Here is an 18,651-nt window from a genome sequence, read left to right as displayed (position 1 = left end):
TGACTCTGTTCAGAATAAGCCCTTCACAACGGCACCTCAGAGAGCTGAGTAAATATTTACCATCTCTAGGAGCTTCTAAAATAATTTTTCTAGTACTAAAATTACCTGACCATGGTTTCCATGACAGCAGCAGTAGATGGAGTGGGGGTGGAAAGCGGGGAGGTCTTCTAGTTTGCAAGTATACACCTGAAGCTGGAGACTGAAGTCTGAGGATTGCTAACCTCTCAGTTTCTCCTCCCTCGGCCAGGTGAACATACAGTTTGTTAAAAACTGTATATTGGGCTTCCCTGGTGGCTCAGTAGTTAAGAATCTGCCTACCAATGCAAGGGACACGGGTTCGAGCCCTGGTCTAGGAAGATCCCACATGCCGCGGAGCAACTAAGCCCGTGCGTCACAACTACTGAGCCTACGCTCTAGAGCCCGCGAGCCACAACTACTGAAGCCCGCACACCCAGAGCCTGTGCTCCACAAGAGAAGCCACTGCAATGAGAAGCCTGCGCACCGCAATGAAGAGTAGCCCCTGCTCGCCGCAACTAGAGAAAGCCTGCATGCAGCAACAAAGACCAACGCAGCTAAAAATAAATTAATTAATTAAAAAGAAAAACTGTATATTAAATACTGCCCCTTTATGGGAAGTCAGTGGCCTTGAGGGACTAAAATCCAAAGGTTTAAGGAAAAGAAGATATGATCTGACCTAGAAAATCCCCAAGGACCCACATTAGTAAAGAACTACTAAACGAACTGGGTTCCAAGTATTCTACAACCAAGAGTCACTTTTATGTGAAACGAGGATTTAAGGGGAAAAAAATTAGAGATGACTCAAAGCCCATTCCCTGGAGAATCTTCACAGACTGGACATGAATTACTTCTTGGAGAAAACCTGGAAGGGACATATCTCTAACCAAATGCAACCCTGAGACTTGTCCATAGCTTAAGAGGAAGTTCTAACTTGTTTGGGCCACAGCTTCTGCTTTTAGCCTGATTTCAGAGTGGACAGGGTCCTTCTCCACAGAGGAGTGACTGGGAGCTTTGAAGGCTTGTGAAACTAGGAGCTACATGTTCTAAACCCCTCCAATCTTTGGCACTATTTTCATCTCATTCCTCAAATCTGGATGGGGATGGGCAAGAATTCCCCATTCAAAGAGAAGAATAGGGCCAAAGAGAAGAAAGGATGCAACAAATGCTCCCTTGGGTAGAAGAGTCGCAGTCCCTGCCTGGGATGCTCTTCACCAGTGCTTCATACTCCAGGCCTCTAAGGGCCTTTCCTCATCACTCCCAGATGTAATGACTCCAGTCTCTTCACTACCCTAGCTGGGTTTTTGTTTTTACCTTTCTTGTGAGTGTATTAACTCAGTCTTTAGATGATAAGCTCTGGAAGGCAGGCCTTGGGTCTTCCTCATTCTATTTTCCTATCAGACTCAGCACAGAGTAAGTATATATCTGGTCAGGAAGCTACTGCCTCTGTGTTCCTGGGCAATAGGTGGGCCTATGCTGGAAAACAACCAAGCCAAAACAAGCGGAGATCAGTCAACACCAGGTTTTGATAACTTCTGTGTGCAGAGATCTGTGTGGAGACCCAGAGGAAGAAACCAGTAAGTCTTGACCTTAGAGACACTCTGGTCTAGTGGGAACCACATACATGGGGTTGAAAGCAGTGGCAAGGCTTGTTGTAAAATTCAAATGCAAAGAACAAAGGGCAAAGAAGGAAAGAGGGGAGGCCAACACATTCTGGGAAACATCTATACCACAAAGGATATCAGGAAAAAAAGGAGACCCTCCCTCCCCCTTCTCTCTGGAAACAGTTGAAAGTTCACTCTCAAGACAGTCCAAAAAAGCAAGAAAATAAATGCTTCCTCTCTTTTGTGGTCCCCTTCTGCCATATCATTTCGCTTACTAGCAAACATATCACTACTCAGAAGAACAGGATGCTGTGGTACAAATTAGAGCAGGACGACCTTTCCAGCAATCAGGGTGGGGAATAAACAGAGTTTCACCACCCTTGGGGTCTCTTCCCCTCCACCCAACTGGTGTAGGGATCAAAGGTAGTCAATGACTTTCTTGATACAATTCTAGAGTTTCAGTGCTAGATAGAACACAGGGCTCAATAAATACTTTGACAATGACAGTGGCCATTTCTAAAAAAGCAGATAATTTAAATTGCCAGGCAATCCTGGCAAAGTCACTTGTATTTATTTGAGGAATACATTTCTTTTAGAAGTATTGTTTATGTTCCTAATTATATCTACCTTACCTGATAAAAACAACAGCAGAAAACAAACTTTGATTCATCTAAATGCACACAGAATTATGGGGGAGAAGCATGATGGGAAGCCAGCCAGTCTGTGAACAGACACTTGCAATGGGTAATTCACAAAGTTGCTATCCAGCTGCTCCTTGATTCACAAAGCTCATTTTTGCATGTATGTTCCACGATCTTGTATCTGCACCAACATTTTTTTCAAATTTAAACTATGAACTCCACCTATCTGCTTGACCACCCTCTAACATCTGATACAGAGCAGTGACAAAGTTAGAAGCAGGGAAATGGCCAGTGAAGAGCCAGAGCCCAATAATTTACTCATCCTGTCCCTGGATAAACACTAAGTTGATGAATGCATTAGGTCTTACAAACAGTCCAGCAATCATGTCCCACTTCTGGGTCTCATATTCCTAAGTATGTCTTTTCATGTATAGCAGTGGAAAGGGATAAATGATCAACTCTGGATTGTCAGGGACAGGGCAAGACGAACAAGTCGGGGAGCGTCGGGTCAATTATTCAGTAATCTAAAATCCCCATTCAGGCCCACTGCATCGCCTCACCCTACCCTCTTTCTCAGCATCTATGTGTCCTCTCCTTTGTGGGTGTGCTATCTGGTTCTGAAGGAGAGTCCCCTAGGTCCCATTCACCCCGCACCTCACCCCACTACCTAACAAAACACAACTCACGTTTCCTTAAGTCCTCACTCATTCTCAATGCCTGTTAACATCACTGGCAATTGACGGTGTCTACATGAAGTCAATACTATCTAACAGGAGGGTCCACGGTCTACTGCAAGCTCCTATCAGCCCCCCAGACACCTACACACACATACATTACTTCTCAACTCAATGTATGACCTAAGATGAAACAGGGTAAATATTAATAATGGCTGTGGCCTGTAATGGGAAAGGAATGTCAAAAATAAATTCAGTTGATCTGGATGCTGTATCCCTTCCTCATCAACACCGCCCCCCCCACCCACCATTTTCACACTAGTGTCTGCTGTTGCTGTTTCGACCTGTCCAGGAAGTTGGCCCACACTTCCTCCTTCACGAGCAGGAAGTCTGTAGCAGTGTTTGTGCTGTCTTAGAAAACACGTGAAGGCCTCCTCCCCCACCCCCACCCCGTATTCGCTCCAGTTTCCCTCCTCAACCCCATTTCTTAACTCCCTTCCCCACCCCCCCACACCTACCTCCTCTAACTCATCCTTGGCATCCAAACTGGTTGAAAGTAGCAGCCTCCCCCCTCCTGGGGCTCCTGCTCCCGCTCCTCCTCCACCTCCCGCTGCTCCCGAAGCAGCTGCTGCTGCTGCTGCTGCTGCTGCTGCCGCCCCCTTTCCCTTCTGTAACTCCATGGCTGCAGCCGGGAGACAGGAAAAGGCCAGGGAGTGGATGGATGGGAAGTCCTAGAAAGGGGGAATTGGGGATTGCCGGGGACTGGGGGGCAAGAGGGACAAGTGGGGAGGGGAAGGAAAGGTTCCCTGGCCTCTCCACTCCTCCCTCCTCTCCGAAGGGCCGCTCCTGTGCAGGAGGCAAGGCAGATGGGCCTCCAAGTCCTGCCTCTGGAGTGGCAGTGCTGAGAAAACACCGTTAGCTCTTAAGTATGCTGGGGTAAGGGTCTGCACCCCTACGGGAAGGGTAGGAGAGGCTTCTGTCCCTGAAGAAGTGGAAGAGGAGCCCTTTCTGCCTTCTGACCCTAAGAGAAGCAGAGAAAACCCTAAGTTTCTGCCTCAGGAGGTGGGGGAAAGAGGAGTCCTGCCCCTGAAGCATGGGGTAGGAAACCTTCCTGGCTGGTGCCCCAAGGGTTGGGGAGCGAGGTTCCTTTGGTTCCGGCCCCCAGGAGTGAGGGTGAGGCAGTAAGCGCTATAGGAGGACCAGCTTCTCCCTACACCACACAGACGCGGCCATGGTGGAAGGGCGGGGGGTGGGAAGACCGACGGCGACGGAGGGGGAGAGGGAGGAATCGTGGAGGCCCGCGCCGGAAGTGAGCAGTCGCGGTCCCTGGCCTCCGCCAATAGCGGCTTCCGCGGTGGCGCTGAGTCTCGAGGGAGTATGCCGACGTCGGCCTGCTGGCCTTTTTCCGGGCTGCCAATGGTACTGAGCCGAAGAGAGACCGGACTGATGGACAACCGGTGTGCCCAGTCGCATCCCTCCTTTGCACTCGGGGGGCGGGACGGAACTACTTCCCGGAGGTGGGGCGGCTGTGAGAGATGATCAGGAAGGAGAGAGGCTGCGCCTGCCTGTATCAAAGCGCGTGCGCGGCGCTGGCCTCCACCCTCTTTTCCTCCCTTATTCGGAAGCTAGGCTGGGTACGGGAACCCGGCGCTGTTCCTAGGTAGCTTTGGGAAACCCGAGGGCTAGCTATGAATTGATAGTGCATTCACTATCAGTTGGTAGGAAGTGGAGCCCTAACCCTTAAGCAGTCCCAGAGCAAGTGTCATCGGATGGTGTGCAGCCAGCTCCCGGAGCTAAGAGTACGGCACGCAAGCCAGTGTATGCGTTCATGCAAATGCAGTTATCAGCTGGACGTTGCCAAAAAAAAAAAAAAAGTTCATGGACCCACTTGTGTACTAGAATCGTGCACTGATTGATTAGAATCGTGCATGGATTCATTATTAGAAAGGCTTCTGGAAGCCCTATATTGTCCTCCTGCCTTATCTGTGTTCGTGTCAGCATTTGCCCCCAGAAGCCCAGTGTGGAAGCTTGTTTTTGACATTCATTATTTTCCTCCCGTATTCAGTCATTAAAGGCTGTTTGATTTTTTTTTCTTAGAAATGTCTCTGGTGGTTTCCCTGGTGGTGCAGTGGTTAAGAATCTGCCTGCCAATGCAGGGGACACGGGTTAGAGCCCTGGTCTGGGAAGACCCCACATCCCGCAGAGCAGCTCAGTGCACCAAAACTACCCAGCCTGCGCTCTAGAGCCCACAAGCCACAACTACTGAACCTGCGTGCCACAACTACTGAAGCCCGCATGCCTACAGCCCGTGCTCTGCAACAAGAGAAGCCACCGCAATAAGCCCGCGCACCTCAATGAAGAGTAGCCCCCGCTCCACGCAACTAGATAAAGTCCGCACGCAGCAACAAAGACCTAATGCAGCCAAAAATTAAAAAAAAAAAAGAAATATCTCTGGAATTTCTTCCTCTCTAGCCTATATATGTATATATATGGTATATCTTTAGGGGTTACAATGGATTCTAATCCATTCAACATCCTGCCACTTCTCTAATCTTACTAAACTACCCTCTCAGTCACTTTCTAAATTTCCCAAATCCTTAGTAAACCTATCTGACTCATCCCTACCTAATCAATATAGTCTCCCAAGACCTTAAATTCCTATAATTAAAAAAAAACTATGTCAGTAATAAAAACTCATAACAATTCAAATATTAAAGTTGAAGTGAACCTTCTTTTTTCCTTTTCACCCCTCCAGTCTTACTTCTCTTGAGTCATCGGTGTCACTAATTTGTTGTATATCTTTCCCTACTTTTTCAAACATGCATAAACACATATCCACAGTTTATTTCTTTGGTTGTTTTCATTTGGTTTTTAACAAAAATAAAATCATGTTTTACAATTTCTTGCTTCTTGCTCAATTAACATTTATATCCTGGCAATTTTTTCCCCCAAATCAAAACATGGAAATCTACTTTATTCTATTTAACAACCTCAAAATATTCTCCTCCTCTCCTCTGAAGAAACTGAGCTCTTCCCTGATCCTGCCCCCACCTAGTTGATTTCTAGAACAAAAGACCTTCCATTTGTCAAAATCTACCCTGTGTTGAAGGTAATTGAGATTACAAATAGAAAGTTTTTTTTGGAGGCAGGGGAAACTATAGTTATCATTAATAAGAATCAAATAATAAGGCCCTAGAATCAAGAAAAAATAAAAAGACTCAGTGCTGCAGAAGGTTCCTCCATCAGGGAGAAAAACAACCCAATGCCTAATAATCCTGAGAGGCTTTTGGGTTGTGACAATGGAGGATTTCTCCCTACCTCAGACAGAATGATGAATTAAAGAATCTGGGTAAAGACTAAAAAGGCATGCTTATAAAATATACAGAAAAACATAAAGTTGAGACTACTAGCTAATAGACTGGATTGCCAGATTGCACTGAAAAAGTTGTTAATGAGATCAAAGAATGAATTGAACATAACAAGAAGATATTTAATAATGAAAAATGTGCTTATTTACATGCCTAGGCCTTATTCTATTGGGTTAAAAGCCAAAAAGTGCTTTTGGTTTTTGAGTAAAAATAAAAAACACATTTTTCATTTTTCATCAAGAACTTTATTGAACAATGTATTCACCGTTTTGTTCCACTACCTTCTGCCATTTTTCAGGCAGCTTCATAATTCCATCTTCCCAAAACTTTTTATCTTTTTGAGCAAAGAACTGTTCCAAGTGCCTTTTACAGTCTTCCAGGGAATTGAAATTTTTTCCACTAAGAGAATTTTGTAAAGATCAAAGTAAATGAAAATCTGAAGGTGCAATGTCTGGTGAATACGGTGGATGAATCAGAACTTCCCAGCCAAGCTGTAATAGTTTTTGCCTGGTCATCAAAGAAGCATGCGGTCTTGTGTTATCCTGATGGAAGAGTATGCGTTTTCTGTTGGCTAATTCCGGACACTTTTTGTCGAGTCCTGCTTTCAGTTGGCCTAATTGGAAGCAGTATTTGTTGGAATTAATCGTTTGGTCTTCCAGAAGGAGCTCATAATGGAGGACTCCCTTCCAATCCCACCATATACACACCATCACCTTCTTTGGATGAAGACTAGCCTTTGGTGTGGTTGGTAGTGGTTCCTTTCACTTGCCCCACGATCTTTTCTCTTTCACATTCTTGTACAGTATCCACTTTTCATCGCCCGTCACAATTTGCTTTAAAAACGGAATGTTTTCATTACGTTTAAGTAGAGAATTGCATGCGGAAATATGGTCAAGAAGGTTTTTTTCGCTTAACTTATGTTGAACCCAAACTTCAAAATGATGAATATAACCAAGATGGTGCAAATGATTTTTAAGGCTTGATTTGGATATTTTGAGTATGTCCGCTATCTCCCGCGTGGTATAACGTTGACTGTTGTCAATTAATGTCTCGATCTGATCACTATCAACTTCAACTGGTCTACCCGATCGTGGAGTATCGTCCAGCGAGAAATCTCCAGCACGAAACTTTGCAAACCACGTTCGATCAGTCACAGCACCTTCTCCATACACTGCACAAATCTTTTTGCATTTCAGTTGCGTTTCTATCTTTCTCGAAATAATAAAGCATAATATGCCGAAAATGTTGCTTTTATTCTTCCATCTTCAATATTAAAATGGCTACATAAAAATTCACCAATTTTGGTAAGTCTTTTTTTAAATGCACACTGATATGACAGCTGTCACATACAACCTAACAAAATTGTTTCGAATGAAGTTAAAGACAACTAAGTGCTACTAGAGCCATCTTACGGAAAAAATGGAATGAGCCTTTTGGCCAACCCAATAGAAAGGATTTAAAACAAACAGGGATAAATGTGAGTTCCTGAAATTAATATTAAAAAATTAGTCAAGGGCTTCTCTGGTGGCGCAGCGGTTGAGAGTCCGCCTGCCGATGCAGGGGATACGGGTTCATGCCCCGGTCCAGGAAGATCCCACATGCCGTGGAGCGGCTGGGCCCGTGAGCCATGGCCGCTGAGCCTGCGCGTCCGGAGCCTGTGCTCCGCACCGGGAGAGGCCGCAGCAGTGAGAGGCCCGCGTACTGCAAAAAAAAAAAAAAAAAAAAAATTACTTCAATTTTTTAAAATTTTGAAAAGAAACTTATGAGATACCATTAAACACTTACAAGAATGAAAGACTGACAATACCAAGTGTTGGTGAGGATGTCCAGTGATTGGCACTATCATACACTGCTGGATGGTGTGGAAATTAGTCTAATTACTTTAGTAAACCCTTGAACAGTATCTACCAAAGCTAAACAGTTGCCTGTCCCAGGACATAGTAGTTCCACTCTAAGTTTACAGCCAAGAGAAATTAGTGTATGTGTCCACTAAAAGGCATGTATAAGAAAGTTCATAGGACTTCCCTGGTGGTCCAGTGGTTAAGACTCCCCACTTCCACTGCAGTGGGGGGGGGGGCGTGTTTGATCCCTGATCAGGGAAATTCCACATGCCAAGTGGTGTGGCCAGGAGCATTATTTATTACAATAAAAAACTAGAAACAATTGTGAACCTAAAACTACTCTAAAAAATATCTTTTTTAAAAAAAACTAGAAAAAAAAGAAACAAAAGAAAAAAAAAAACTAGAAATAATCCAAAAGTCCATCAACAATAGAAAGGATATAGAAAGGAATAATATATATTATATATATATTCATATATATATGAATCACTTTGCTGAAATCACACCTTAACTAACACAACATTGTAAATCAACTATGCTTCAATCAAAAAAAAAAAAAAAAGAAAAAATAGGGACTTCACTGGTGGTCCAGTGGTAAAGAATCTGCCTTCCAACGCAGGGGATGCAGGTTTGATCCCTGGTCAGGGAACTAAGATCCCACATGCCATGGGGCAGCTAAGCCGGCATGCCACAAACTACAGAGCCCACACGCCACAATGAAAGATCCCACATGCCTCAATGAAGATTCCGCATGCCACAACTAAGACCCAATGCAGCCAAAAAAAAGAAATTTAAAAAAAAATTTTTAAAAATAAAAAACAATAAAAAGGATAAATAATTATAGATATATTAATACAATGGAATAATATATAGCAGTAAAAAGGAATAAACTCCATTACTCTCACAACACTGGATTCATCTCACAGACATAATGTTGACTGAAAGAATCCAGACACAGCACCAAAAAGAAGTCATGTATCAAGCCATGAAAAGACATGGAGGAACCTTAAATGCACATTACTAAGTGAAAGAAGTCAATCTGAAAACGCTGCATACTGTATGATTCCAACTTTATGACATTCTGGAAAAGGCAAAACTGTACAGACAATAAAGAGATCTGGTTGCCAGGGGGTGGGTGGTGGGTGGAGGGATGAATAAGGAGAGCACCGAGAATTTTTAGGGCAGTGAAAATACTCTGTATGATATAATGATGGATACCTATTACACATTTGTTCAAACCCATAGAATGTACAACACCAAGAGTGAACCCTGAGGTAAACTATCGACTTTGGATGGTAATAATGTGTCAATGTAGGTTCATCAATTGTAAGAAATGTACCAATCTGGTGTGGAATGTTGATAATGGAGGAGGCTATACATGTGTGGGGCAGGGGGTATATGGGAAATCTCTGTACCTTCCCCTCAGTTTTGCTGGGACATTAAACTGCTCTTTAAAAAGTCAGCCCGCGTGCCACAACTACTGAAGCCTGTGCGCCTAGAGCCCGTGCTCCGCAACAAGAGAAGCCACCGCAATGAGAAGCCTGCGCACCGCAGCGAAGAGTAGCCCCCGCTCACCGCAACTAGAGAAAGCCTGCGTGCAGCAACGAAGACCCAACGCAGCCAAAAATCAATCGATTAATTAATTAACTAAAAAAAAAGTCTTAAAGAAGAAAAAAGAACCCAGACACATTAGGTATACTAAGTATATATTGTGTCATTTCACGCATATGAAGTTCAAGAATACTTAAAGTCATCTATGCCAATATTAATAAGAATAATGACTGACTGAGCAGGTGAGGGTTGGAGGAGGTACTGATGGGGAAGGGTAATGAAGGCGACTTCTGAGGTACTAGGAACAATCAGATCTTCATTTGGGTGATGGTTATGTGGTTTATTTGGGTGATGGCATACATATGTAAAAATTTATTGAGCTGTACACTTTACTATATATATGTTTTACCTCAATTTTTAAAAACGGAGCAAATGAAATGAAATTGAGACACTAATTTTCATCTATCAGGTTGGCAACAATCCCAAAGTTTGAAAACAGTTGTCAAAGTTTTAGGGAATTAGTCATACTCATGTTATGTTGGTGGGTGTACATATTGGTAAACCCTATATGGGGACAATTTGAAATAGATATAAGAGCTACAAACACATATACTCTTTGACTCAGCAATCCTACTTCCAGGAGTTTATCTTGCAGATATACTGCATGGAACACGACAAAGATATGAGATTACACATTAGGTATAGGTATCTGATTAAACATTACAACATTGTACACAATAGCAAAAGATTGAAAACATGTCAATGTCCATCAATTAGGTTAATAGATTATGACATATCCACAAAATTAATACTATGCAGCTCAAAAAGAATAAGGAAGCTCTTTCCAAGCTGATATGGAAAGAGTTCAAAGATGTGTCATTAAGTGAGCTAAGCAAGATGCTACCATTTGTGTAAGAAAGGGGAAAACATAATATATACTTATGTGTGCTCACGCTCATGTAAAGAAACTTGGTAAGGACAAAAAGAAATTAATAAAAGGGCTTACTTATATTTACGTGGATATAGATGACAATGGGGCAGATGCAAGAGAAACTTTTCATTGTGTCTTTATATACATATTTTATTTTTCAACTGTGTAATTGCTGATTTTAAAATTCAACTAGTTTAATTTAAAAGAAACTACCATAGGACTTCCCTGGTGGTGCAGTGGTTAAGCATCCGCCTGCCAATGCAGGGGGACACGGGTTCGATCCTTGGTCTGGGAAGATCCCACATGCCGTGGAGCAACTAAACCCATGTGCTCTACTACTGAGCCTGCGCTCTAGAGCCCGCGAGCCACAACTAATGAGCCTGCGTGCCACAACTACTGAAGCCTGCACACTGCAACTACTGAGCCCACGCACTGCAACTGGTCCACAACAAGAGAAGCCACCTCAATGAGAAGCCTGTGCACAGCAACTAAAAGTAGCCCCCACTCGCCGCAAGTAGAGAAAGCCTGTGTACAGCAACAAAGACCCAATGCAGCCAAAAATAAATAATAAAAAAAAAGAAAAGAAACTACCATGTGTGCCAGCAATTCTACTTCTGGATATTGATCTGAAGGAAAGGAAAACAACTCGAAAAGACATATGCACTCCCATGTGCATTGCAGCATTATTTACAATAGCCAAGATGGAAGCAACCCAAGTTTCCATTAGATGAATGGATAAAGAAAATGTGGTATGTATATTCAATGGAATATTATTCAGCCATAAAAGAAGGAAATCTTGCCATTTAGGACAACATGGATGGACCTCGAGGGCATTATGCTAAGTGAAATAAATCAGAGAAAGACAAATACTGTACAGCCTCACTTATATGTGGGCTCTAAAACAAACAAACAACAACAATAACAAAAATTGAACTCACAGGGCTTCCCTGGTGGCGCAGTGGTTGAGAGTCCGCCTGCCGATGCCGGGGACACGAGTTCGTGCCCCGCTCCGGGAAGATCCGACATGCTGCGGGGCTGCTGGGCCCGTGAGCCATGGCCGCTGCGCCTGCGCGTCCGGAGCCTGTGCTCCACAACGGGAGAGGCCACAACAGTGAGAAGCCCGCGTACCGCAAAGAAAAAAAAAAAGAAAGAAAACTGAACTCACAGATACAGAGAACAGATTGGTGGTCAGGGTGGGGCGGTGAAATGGCCACAAAGTACAAACTTCCAGTTACAAAATAAATAACTCATGGGGATGTAATGCACAGCAGGGCGACTACAGTAAATGATACTGTATTGTATATCTGAAAGTTGCTAAGAGAGCATTTCTTAAAAGTTCTCATCACGGGCCCTGGTTGGGAGTCCGCCTGCCGATGCAGGGGACACGGGTTCGTGCCCCGGTCCAGGAGTATCCCACATACCGCGGAGCGGCTGGGTTCGTGAGCCATGGCCGTTGAACCTGCACGTCCAGAGCCTGTGCTCCGCAACGGGAGAGGCCACAACAGTGAGAGGCCCACATACCGCAAAAAAAAAAAAAAAAAAAAAAAAAACCGTTCTCATCACAAGAAAAAAAATTATAACTGTGTGGTGTTGGATGTTAACTGTGGTGATTATTTTGCAATCTATACACATATTGAATCACTATGTTGTACACCTGAAACTAATATAATATGTTGATTATACCTCATTTGGTGGGGGCGGGGGGTTGGCTGTGATCCCCTGGGGACTGAATCCTGGGGAATTTTAGACGTGATATAGGGAAGGGCTGGAGATAGAAGAGGTAGATTTAATATGGACTAATGAGGCTTAGCCTTCAGAGCTACTCACTTGCACTGACTGCTTCCAAGACCCTGGGAGAGTATCTAGCAATGGGCTCACATGCATTTGTAAAATTTGCAAAAGGGAGATATTTTAGCCATAATTTGCTAACACCACTCTTTTTCCACTCTGGCACCTCTGCAAGCTTTGCCTTCTGTTGTGTAGTGTGAGAGGCGTTTTGGTGATTTGGCTAAGGTGAGATTTAGTTGGAAACACATTTCGTTCGAGTTCAGTGGGATATATTTCCATAGTTTGCAGTCTCTTTCATACACAGTTATTCCTAACCATTTCCATGTAGGAATAGCTTTCAGGAGTACTCTACCATGGACTAAGCAGGCTCATCCAGCATTATGACAGGTACAGGGCCAGAGACTATATGAACATAGGATGTGAACATATCCTTTATGCTGAGCTCTGGAAGCACGTGGTTAGTAGAGAAGAAACAAGATTTGAAATACACAGAGAGCCAGAAACTAGTCTATGGAAAATCCTTCTAGTCATCAGATGTGTAAAATTGTAAAGGGAGAATTCAACTTTCCTTGATACCTAGTCAAAACAGAAGTTCTCTCCCATCAGGAATATACTCAGTTATCTAGTATATAATTATAAACATATTTTTTCACTTTTTGATGAAAATTGTGCAAAATATAATTTATCATCAGAACTTCTGATGTAGGGCATAAACCTGCAGCAGTATTATAAACAGCAAGTTTGTATATGAAGTTACATGCTTTATGTATCCCACTTATTGATAATAAAAAAAAACTTTCACTTAACTTTGCGAGAGGAAAGACTGAATTATCTTTCTATTCCCTCCATAGAAAATGATATCACAAAAATCACTGTCATATGAGAAGGCAATCAAAGGATATGCAACAAGAAGGAAATAATATTATAGACGTGTCAGGCAGTTAATAAAGATATTGTTATTTTTCCAAGAAAAACAAACAACCCAATCAAAAAATGGGCAGAAGACCTAAATAGACATTTCTCCAAAGAAGACATACAGATAGCCAATAGGCACATGAAAAGATGCTCAACATCACTAATTATTAGAGAAATGCAAATCAAAACTACAGTGAGGTACCACCTCATACTGGTCAGAATGGCCATCATTAAACAGTCTACAAATAACAAATGCTAGAGAGGGTGTGGAGAAAAGGGAACCCTCCTTCACAGTGGGTAGGAATGTAAATAGGGGCAGCCACTATGAAAAACAGTATGGAGGTTCCTTAAAAAACTAAAAACAGGGTTGCCATATGATCCAGCAATCCAACTTCTGGGCATATATCCAGAGGAAACTATAATTCAAAAAGATACATGCACCCCAATGTTCATAACAGCACTATTTACAGTAGCCAAGACACGGCAGCAACCTAAATGTCCATTGACAGATGAATGGATAAAGAAGATGTGGGGTGTATGTGCAAAGGAGTACTACTCAGCCATGAAAAAGAATGAAGTAATGCCATTTGTAGCAACATGATGGACCTAGAGATTATCATATTAAGTGAAGAAAGTCAGAAAAAGACAAATACCATACGATATTACTTATATGTGGATCTAAAATATGACACATGTACTTCCCTGGTGGAGCAGTGGTTAAGAATCTGCCTGCCAATTCAGGGGACACAGGTTTGAGCCCTGGCCAGGGAAGATCCCACATGCCGCGAAGCAACTAAGCCCATGCACCAGAACTACTGAGCCTGTGCTCTAGAGCCCTCGAGCCACAACTACTGAGCCTGCGTGCTGCAACTACTGAAGCCCGTGCACCTAGAGCCCATGCTCCACAACAAGAGAAGCCACTGCAATGAGAAGCCTGTGCACCGCAACGAAGAGTAGCCCCGACTCACCGCAACTAGAGAAAGCCCGCATGCAGCAACAAAGACCCAATGCAGCCAAAAAAATAAATCAATAAAATAAATAAATTAAAAAATAGAATACAAAATTAGGTATGAAATATTTAATTAGAATGTGAAGAAATTACAACAAATTACAAATTTAAAATTTTGAAAAGCTGACAAACATCCAAACATACCCAAACCTAGAAAAATAACTATATCTTTTTTCCATTATGCTTTATTACAAGATATTGAATATAGCTCCCTGTGCTATACAGTAGAACCTTTTTGTTTATCTATTTTATATATAGTGGTTTGTATCTGCTAATCCCAAACTCCTAATTTATCCCTCCCCCACTCCCTTTTCCCTTTGGTAACCATAAGTTTGTTTTCTATGTCTGTGAGTCTGTTTCTGTTTCATAAATATGTTCATTTGTGTCATATTTTATTTATTTATTTGTAATAAATGTATTTGTTTTTTGGCTGTGGTGGGTCTTTTTTAAAGCCTCTATTAGCTATAGGTGGTCTGCAAAGTCTCAGTTCAGCTACTGGAATACCTCTACCCTTGCTTCTTCTTTCAACTGTCACACAAGTGGATATATCAGACAAGCTCGTCCTGAGCTTCACAATTTATATGAAAACTCAGCTCCAGGCTCAGCAAAACAAAGGACTTGGAACTTCCCTGGTGGCGCAGTGGTAAGGAATCTGCCTGCCAATGCAGGGGGACAAGGGTTCGAGCCCTAACCCGGGAAGATCCCACATGCTGAGGAGCAGCTGAGCCCCTGCGCCACAACTGCTGAACAGCCCCTGCTCGCCATAACTAGAGAAAGCCCGCACACAGCAACGAAGACCCAATGCAGCCAAGGATAAATTAAAAAAAAAAAAAAAAAAAAGGACCCTTCATCCAACAAGATGTGCCTTCCTTAGGTGGCAGCTGAAGGAGCATGAGCATGCTTCCTTGTCCATAAACAAAGATGATTTCCTCAAAAGCAATTCTGATGATAGAAATATCTCCATCTTCTTATATCAGAAAGAACATTCTAATTACAGCTGTTCAAAAATAGAATGGTCTTAGTTCCAAGTCCCTGAAACTTTTCCAATAGAACATGGAAGTTACACAGATGTTTTTAAAAGGATTTCAGCCCTGGATAAGCGGTTGGAGTGCATAACCCCTAGTTTTTCTTCTAAGATTTTTAGAGCTTACCTCTCATTGAGGGGTCTAATCATGTGCTGCATTTTGCTTCCAACTGTTCCCTGGACATCAGGAACTCCTTACATCTAGCATTATGGTTTGCATAATGTAGACTCTTAATAACACTAGTAAACAACTAGTTCTTACTACCTGCCCTTCAGTGTTCTAAGGATGTAATGGGAAAAACCTCTTATAATCCTCCAGGCAACCCTGTGGGGTAGGTCTTATTATGACCATTCCCATGTTAGAGCAGAAGACTGAGGCTTAGAGAAGTTGAGAAATTTGCCCAAAGCCACATGGATTATAGGTGGCAGAGCTGGGTTTGAATCCAGAGTTAGTCTCTTACCCAGCATCACACTGCCTCTCACTTGATAGACGTTTGAAATTACTCCAGTTCTGAATACTGAGATCTATGTGGTATTTTGGCCTGGTTCTGGCCTGCTGGGAGTTTGGTGGGCTGAGACAACATAAGCCAACCTGATCATACGACATTATCAGCAGCCAAGGTATGCCATATGCAGTCCACATTTGAAAGCCAAAGGCAGAGAGTAACAGTGGGATGGCTGCATCAAGTACAGAAGGGGTACCACAGTGATTAACAGATGTATTTGGTTATGGAATCTTTGCTATGGAAAGGTTCTTAAAGGGCAATCAGCCCACCTACCCACTCACTGGTACAACATGTGTGATAGGGAACTGGGTGGGTGGGTTTTTTCCCTATCTGGTCCCACTCACTAAACCTGGGGTTAGCACTACCAGGGTTCCTGCCCCCGCACCTCCTCTCTTCCTATGGCCTCATCCTCCTCACTAGTATCCAAATTCATCAGCATCTTGATGGTAAACACCTCACCTGGAATTTTTCTTGCCTTCCAGCTCAATGAGATTAAATCTCCCTGGACAGCATTAGGGTTTTTTTTTAATGGTTAATTTACTTATTTTTGTATTTTTACAGCTCTTGCAATTTAATGAAAAAATGACTTTCAGGCTGCCAAACTGGACTCCACTGCTAATTAGATTCCATGGATCTGTCCTGAAAGGTATAAATCATTAAAAGAAAATTATCACTAAATGTACTGTTATGATAAATAAATTACCCAAGCTCTTTGATATAGAGAAAAGAGGGGGTAGGGGGAGGATATTTGTCTTCTTCTATCAGCTTTTTTTTTTTTTTCTGGGTTCCAGCCTTGCACAGGGCAGGTTCCCTCTGCACACTCTCTACAGTGGGCCCTCCTACCCACAGCTGGACCACAGCTGGGCCCTCCTACCTCAGCTGCACTCCCTGCCCTTCCCTTCCAACGGTGTCATGTGGGCTGATGAGATAATGTATGTGAAAGCCTTTGTCAACTGCAAGGCACAATCGAATGCCAATGATTACTGTTGTTATTACTCTTATCATACTCCAGGGAAACCCTGTTGTCCCCCACCCTCCCAGACCTATGCAGCAGGACAGCCTGGGACACTCAGCGAGGCTAGACAGCCCCTCCCACGTGGGCGGAGGTTCTGGCGCAAATCCGTCTCCCTGGCTAGCAGGAGGGGCGCTACTGCTACCCTCAGAACGCCGCCCCTCACCCCAGCCCCCCGCACCTCCCCTCAGTAATGGCTTTCCCAGTCCTTCCTGGCTTCGGGGGCCTTCCTCCGGAAGGAAATCTCCTCAGTTCCAGTGAAAGTTCTTGAGCTGCTGAAGTCATCGACTCCTTGGGCCTCTCCTCACGCCCACTCCCCCAGCCCCCTCCCCTCCAAGTGCCCGCAGTGGAGCCAGGCTGCCCCGGAAGGATCTGACCGGCAATTTCCTACAATTGTCTTACTGGGGCTCCTCAGTCAATCAGCTACCCGCCCCTCCTTCCCCACCTTCCCCACCTTCCCCACCTCATCTCTTACAGTCTCCCCTCCCCAAACCACAGTCTCTCTAGATATCCCAGCCTCCAGCCTGATCTTTTTTTTATTATTATTATTTTTTAATTTATTTTTGGCTGCATTGGGTCTTCGTTGCCATGCGCGGGCTTTCTCTACTTGCGACGAGCGGGGGGCTACTCTTTGTTGAGGTGCGCGGGCTTCTCATTGCGGTGGCTTCTCTTGTTGTGGAGCACGGACTTTAGGTACGCAGGCTTCAGTAATTGTGGCACGTGGGCTCAGCAGTTGTGGCTTGTGGGCTCTAGGGCACAGGCTCAGTAGTTGTGGCGCACGGGCTTGGTTGCTCCACAGCATGTGGGATCTTCCTGGACCAGGGCTGGAATCCCTGTCCCCTGCATTGGCAGGCGGATTCTTAATCACCGCGCCACCAGGGAAGTCCCTGATCTGACTTCTTAGGTCCCACAGTTCTCTAGTATTTCTACTCCCTTCTGGGACTGCCACTACCTGCGAGGAGGAATGGGGGCTTGGGAGTCAACATGGCCACCAGGGCCCACCAGGAAGGTGGATGTGCTGTGGTTACCAAGGCAACCACCCTTCTGTTAGGCCTTCCCAGAGCTATTCATCCCCAGCTGAGGAGGGTGAGGACTTGACTGTGTTAGCTCCTTCTCCCAATACATCAAATCTGACTGAGGCCAAAAAGGGTGGGTAGGGAGCACAGGACATCAAGAAGGGTCATTAGACAAAGGGAGAACAACTTATCCTTTCTTCACCTCCAGACCACCATTTGTGTATCAGGGTGCACTGTCCTGAAGGCAGACGTCGAAGCTCTCCATAGCCCACACCGACCTCCAGTCCCGCTGGGCGCTGGGCGTGGACTCCAGTAAGAGGCTTGGGGAGGTCGGAGGAGGGGCCTGTCTGCACTTGATGGATGGTACTGAAGAAATGTCTGGCACTTTCTTTCCCCATGGGGGAGGTGAAGCTGCAGCCACCTCTCCCCCGCATTCGCATTCCTGCCTGCCTGCTCAGGAAGGGGGTGGGGTGCGTGGCTAGAGCAGGGAAAGGAGGGCCCTTAGCCCAGCTGAGAGTCATGTTGTAAACTATTGCTCACATTTGTCTACACTGGTATGGGGGTGGACAATTCCCACATTTCAACTGAGGTAAAAAGGGATCCATATGTTCCCACCTCACCCCTCCTTCTTGGCTCCCAGGCCTCCTGGGGCAGATGCCAGGACTCTCCACTCAGTCCACACTCCTTATATTCCTACTGTATGCAGGGCATTGGGTAACAGAGCAGTTCTCAAAGTGTAGTCCACAGATTCTGTGG

The 18,651-nt window shown here is 44.2% G+C and overlaps 1 protein-coding gene across 1 annotated transcript in view; it reads right to left on the bottom strand.

Annotated features, from left to right (window-relative positions):
- The window catches only part of INTS3 (integrator complex subunit 3), a 38,961-nt gene extending 34,745 nt beyond the window's left edge, over positions 1-4,216 (bottom strand). Inside the window, exon 1 of the mRNA XM_082612697.1 lies at positions 3,453-4,216. Within this exon, the coding sequence (XP_082468823.1) occupies positions 3,453-3,614 (162 nt within the window). The 5' untranslated portion in view covers positions 3,615-4,216. The remainder of the gene's footprint in view (positions 1-3,452) is intronic.
- Positions 4,217-18,651: the final 14,435 nt, after the last annotated feature.

The sequence above is a fragment of the Mesoplodon mirus genome, assembly GCF_964341445.2.
Source record: "Mesoplodon mirus genome assembly, chromosome: 3".
NCBI classification, from domain to species: Eukaryota; Metazoa; Chordata; class Mammalia; order Artiodactyla; family Ziphiidae; genus Mesoplodon; species Mesoplodon mirus.
Note: the sequence above shows the minus strand (reverse complement) of the source record. Positions and strands in the feature narration are given on the sequence as shown.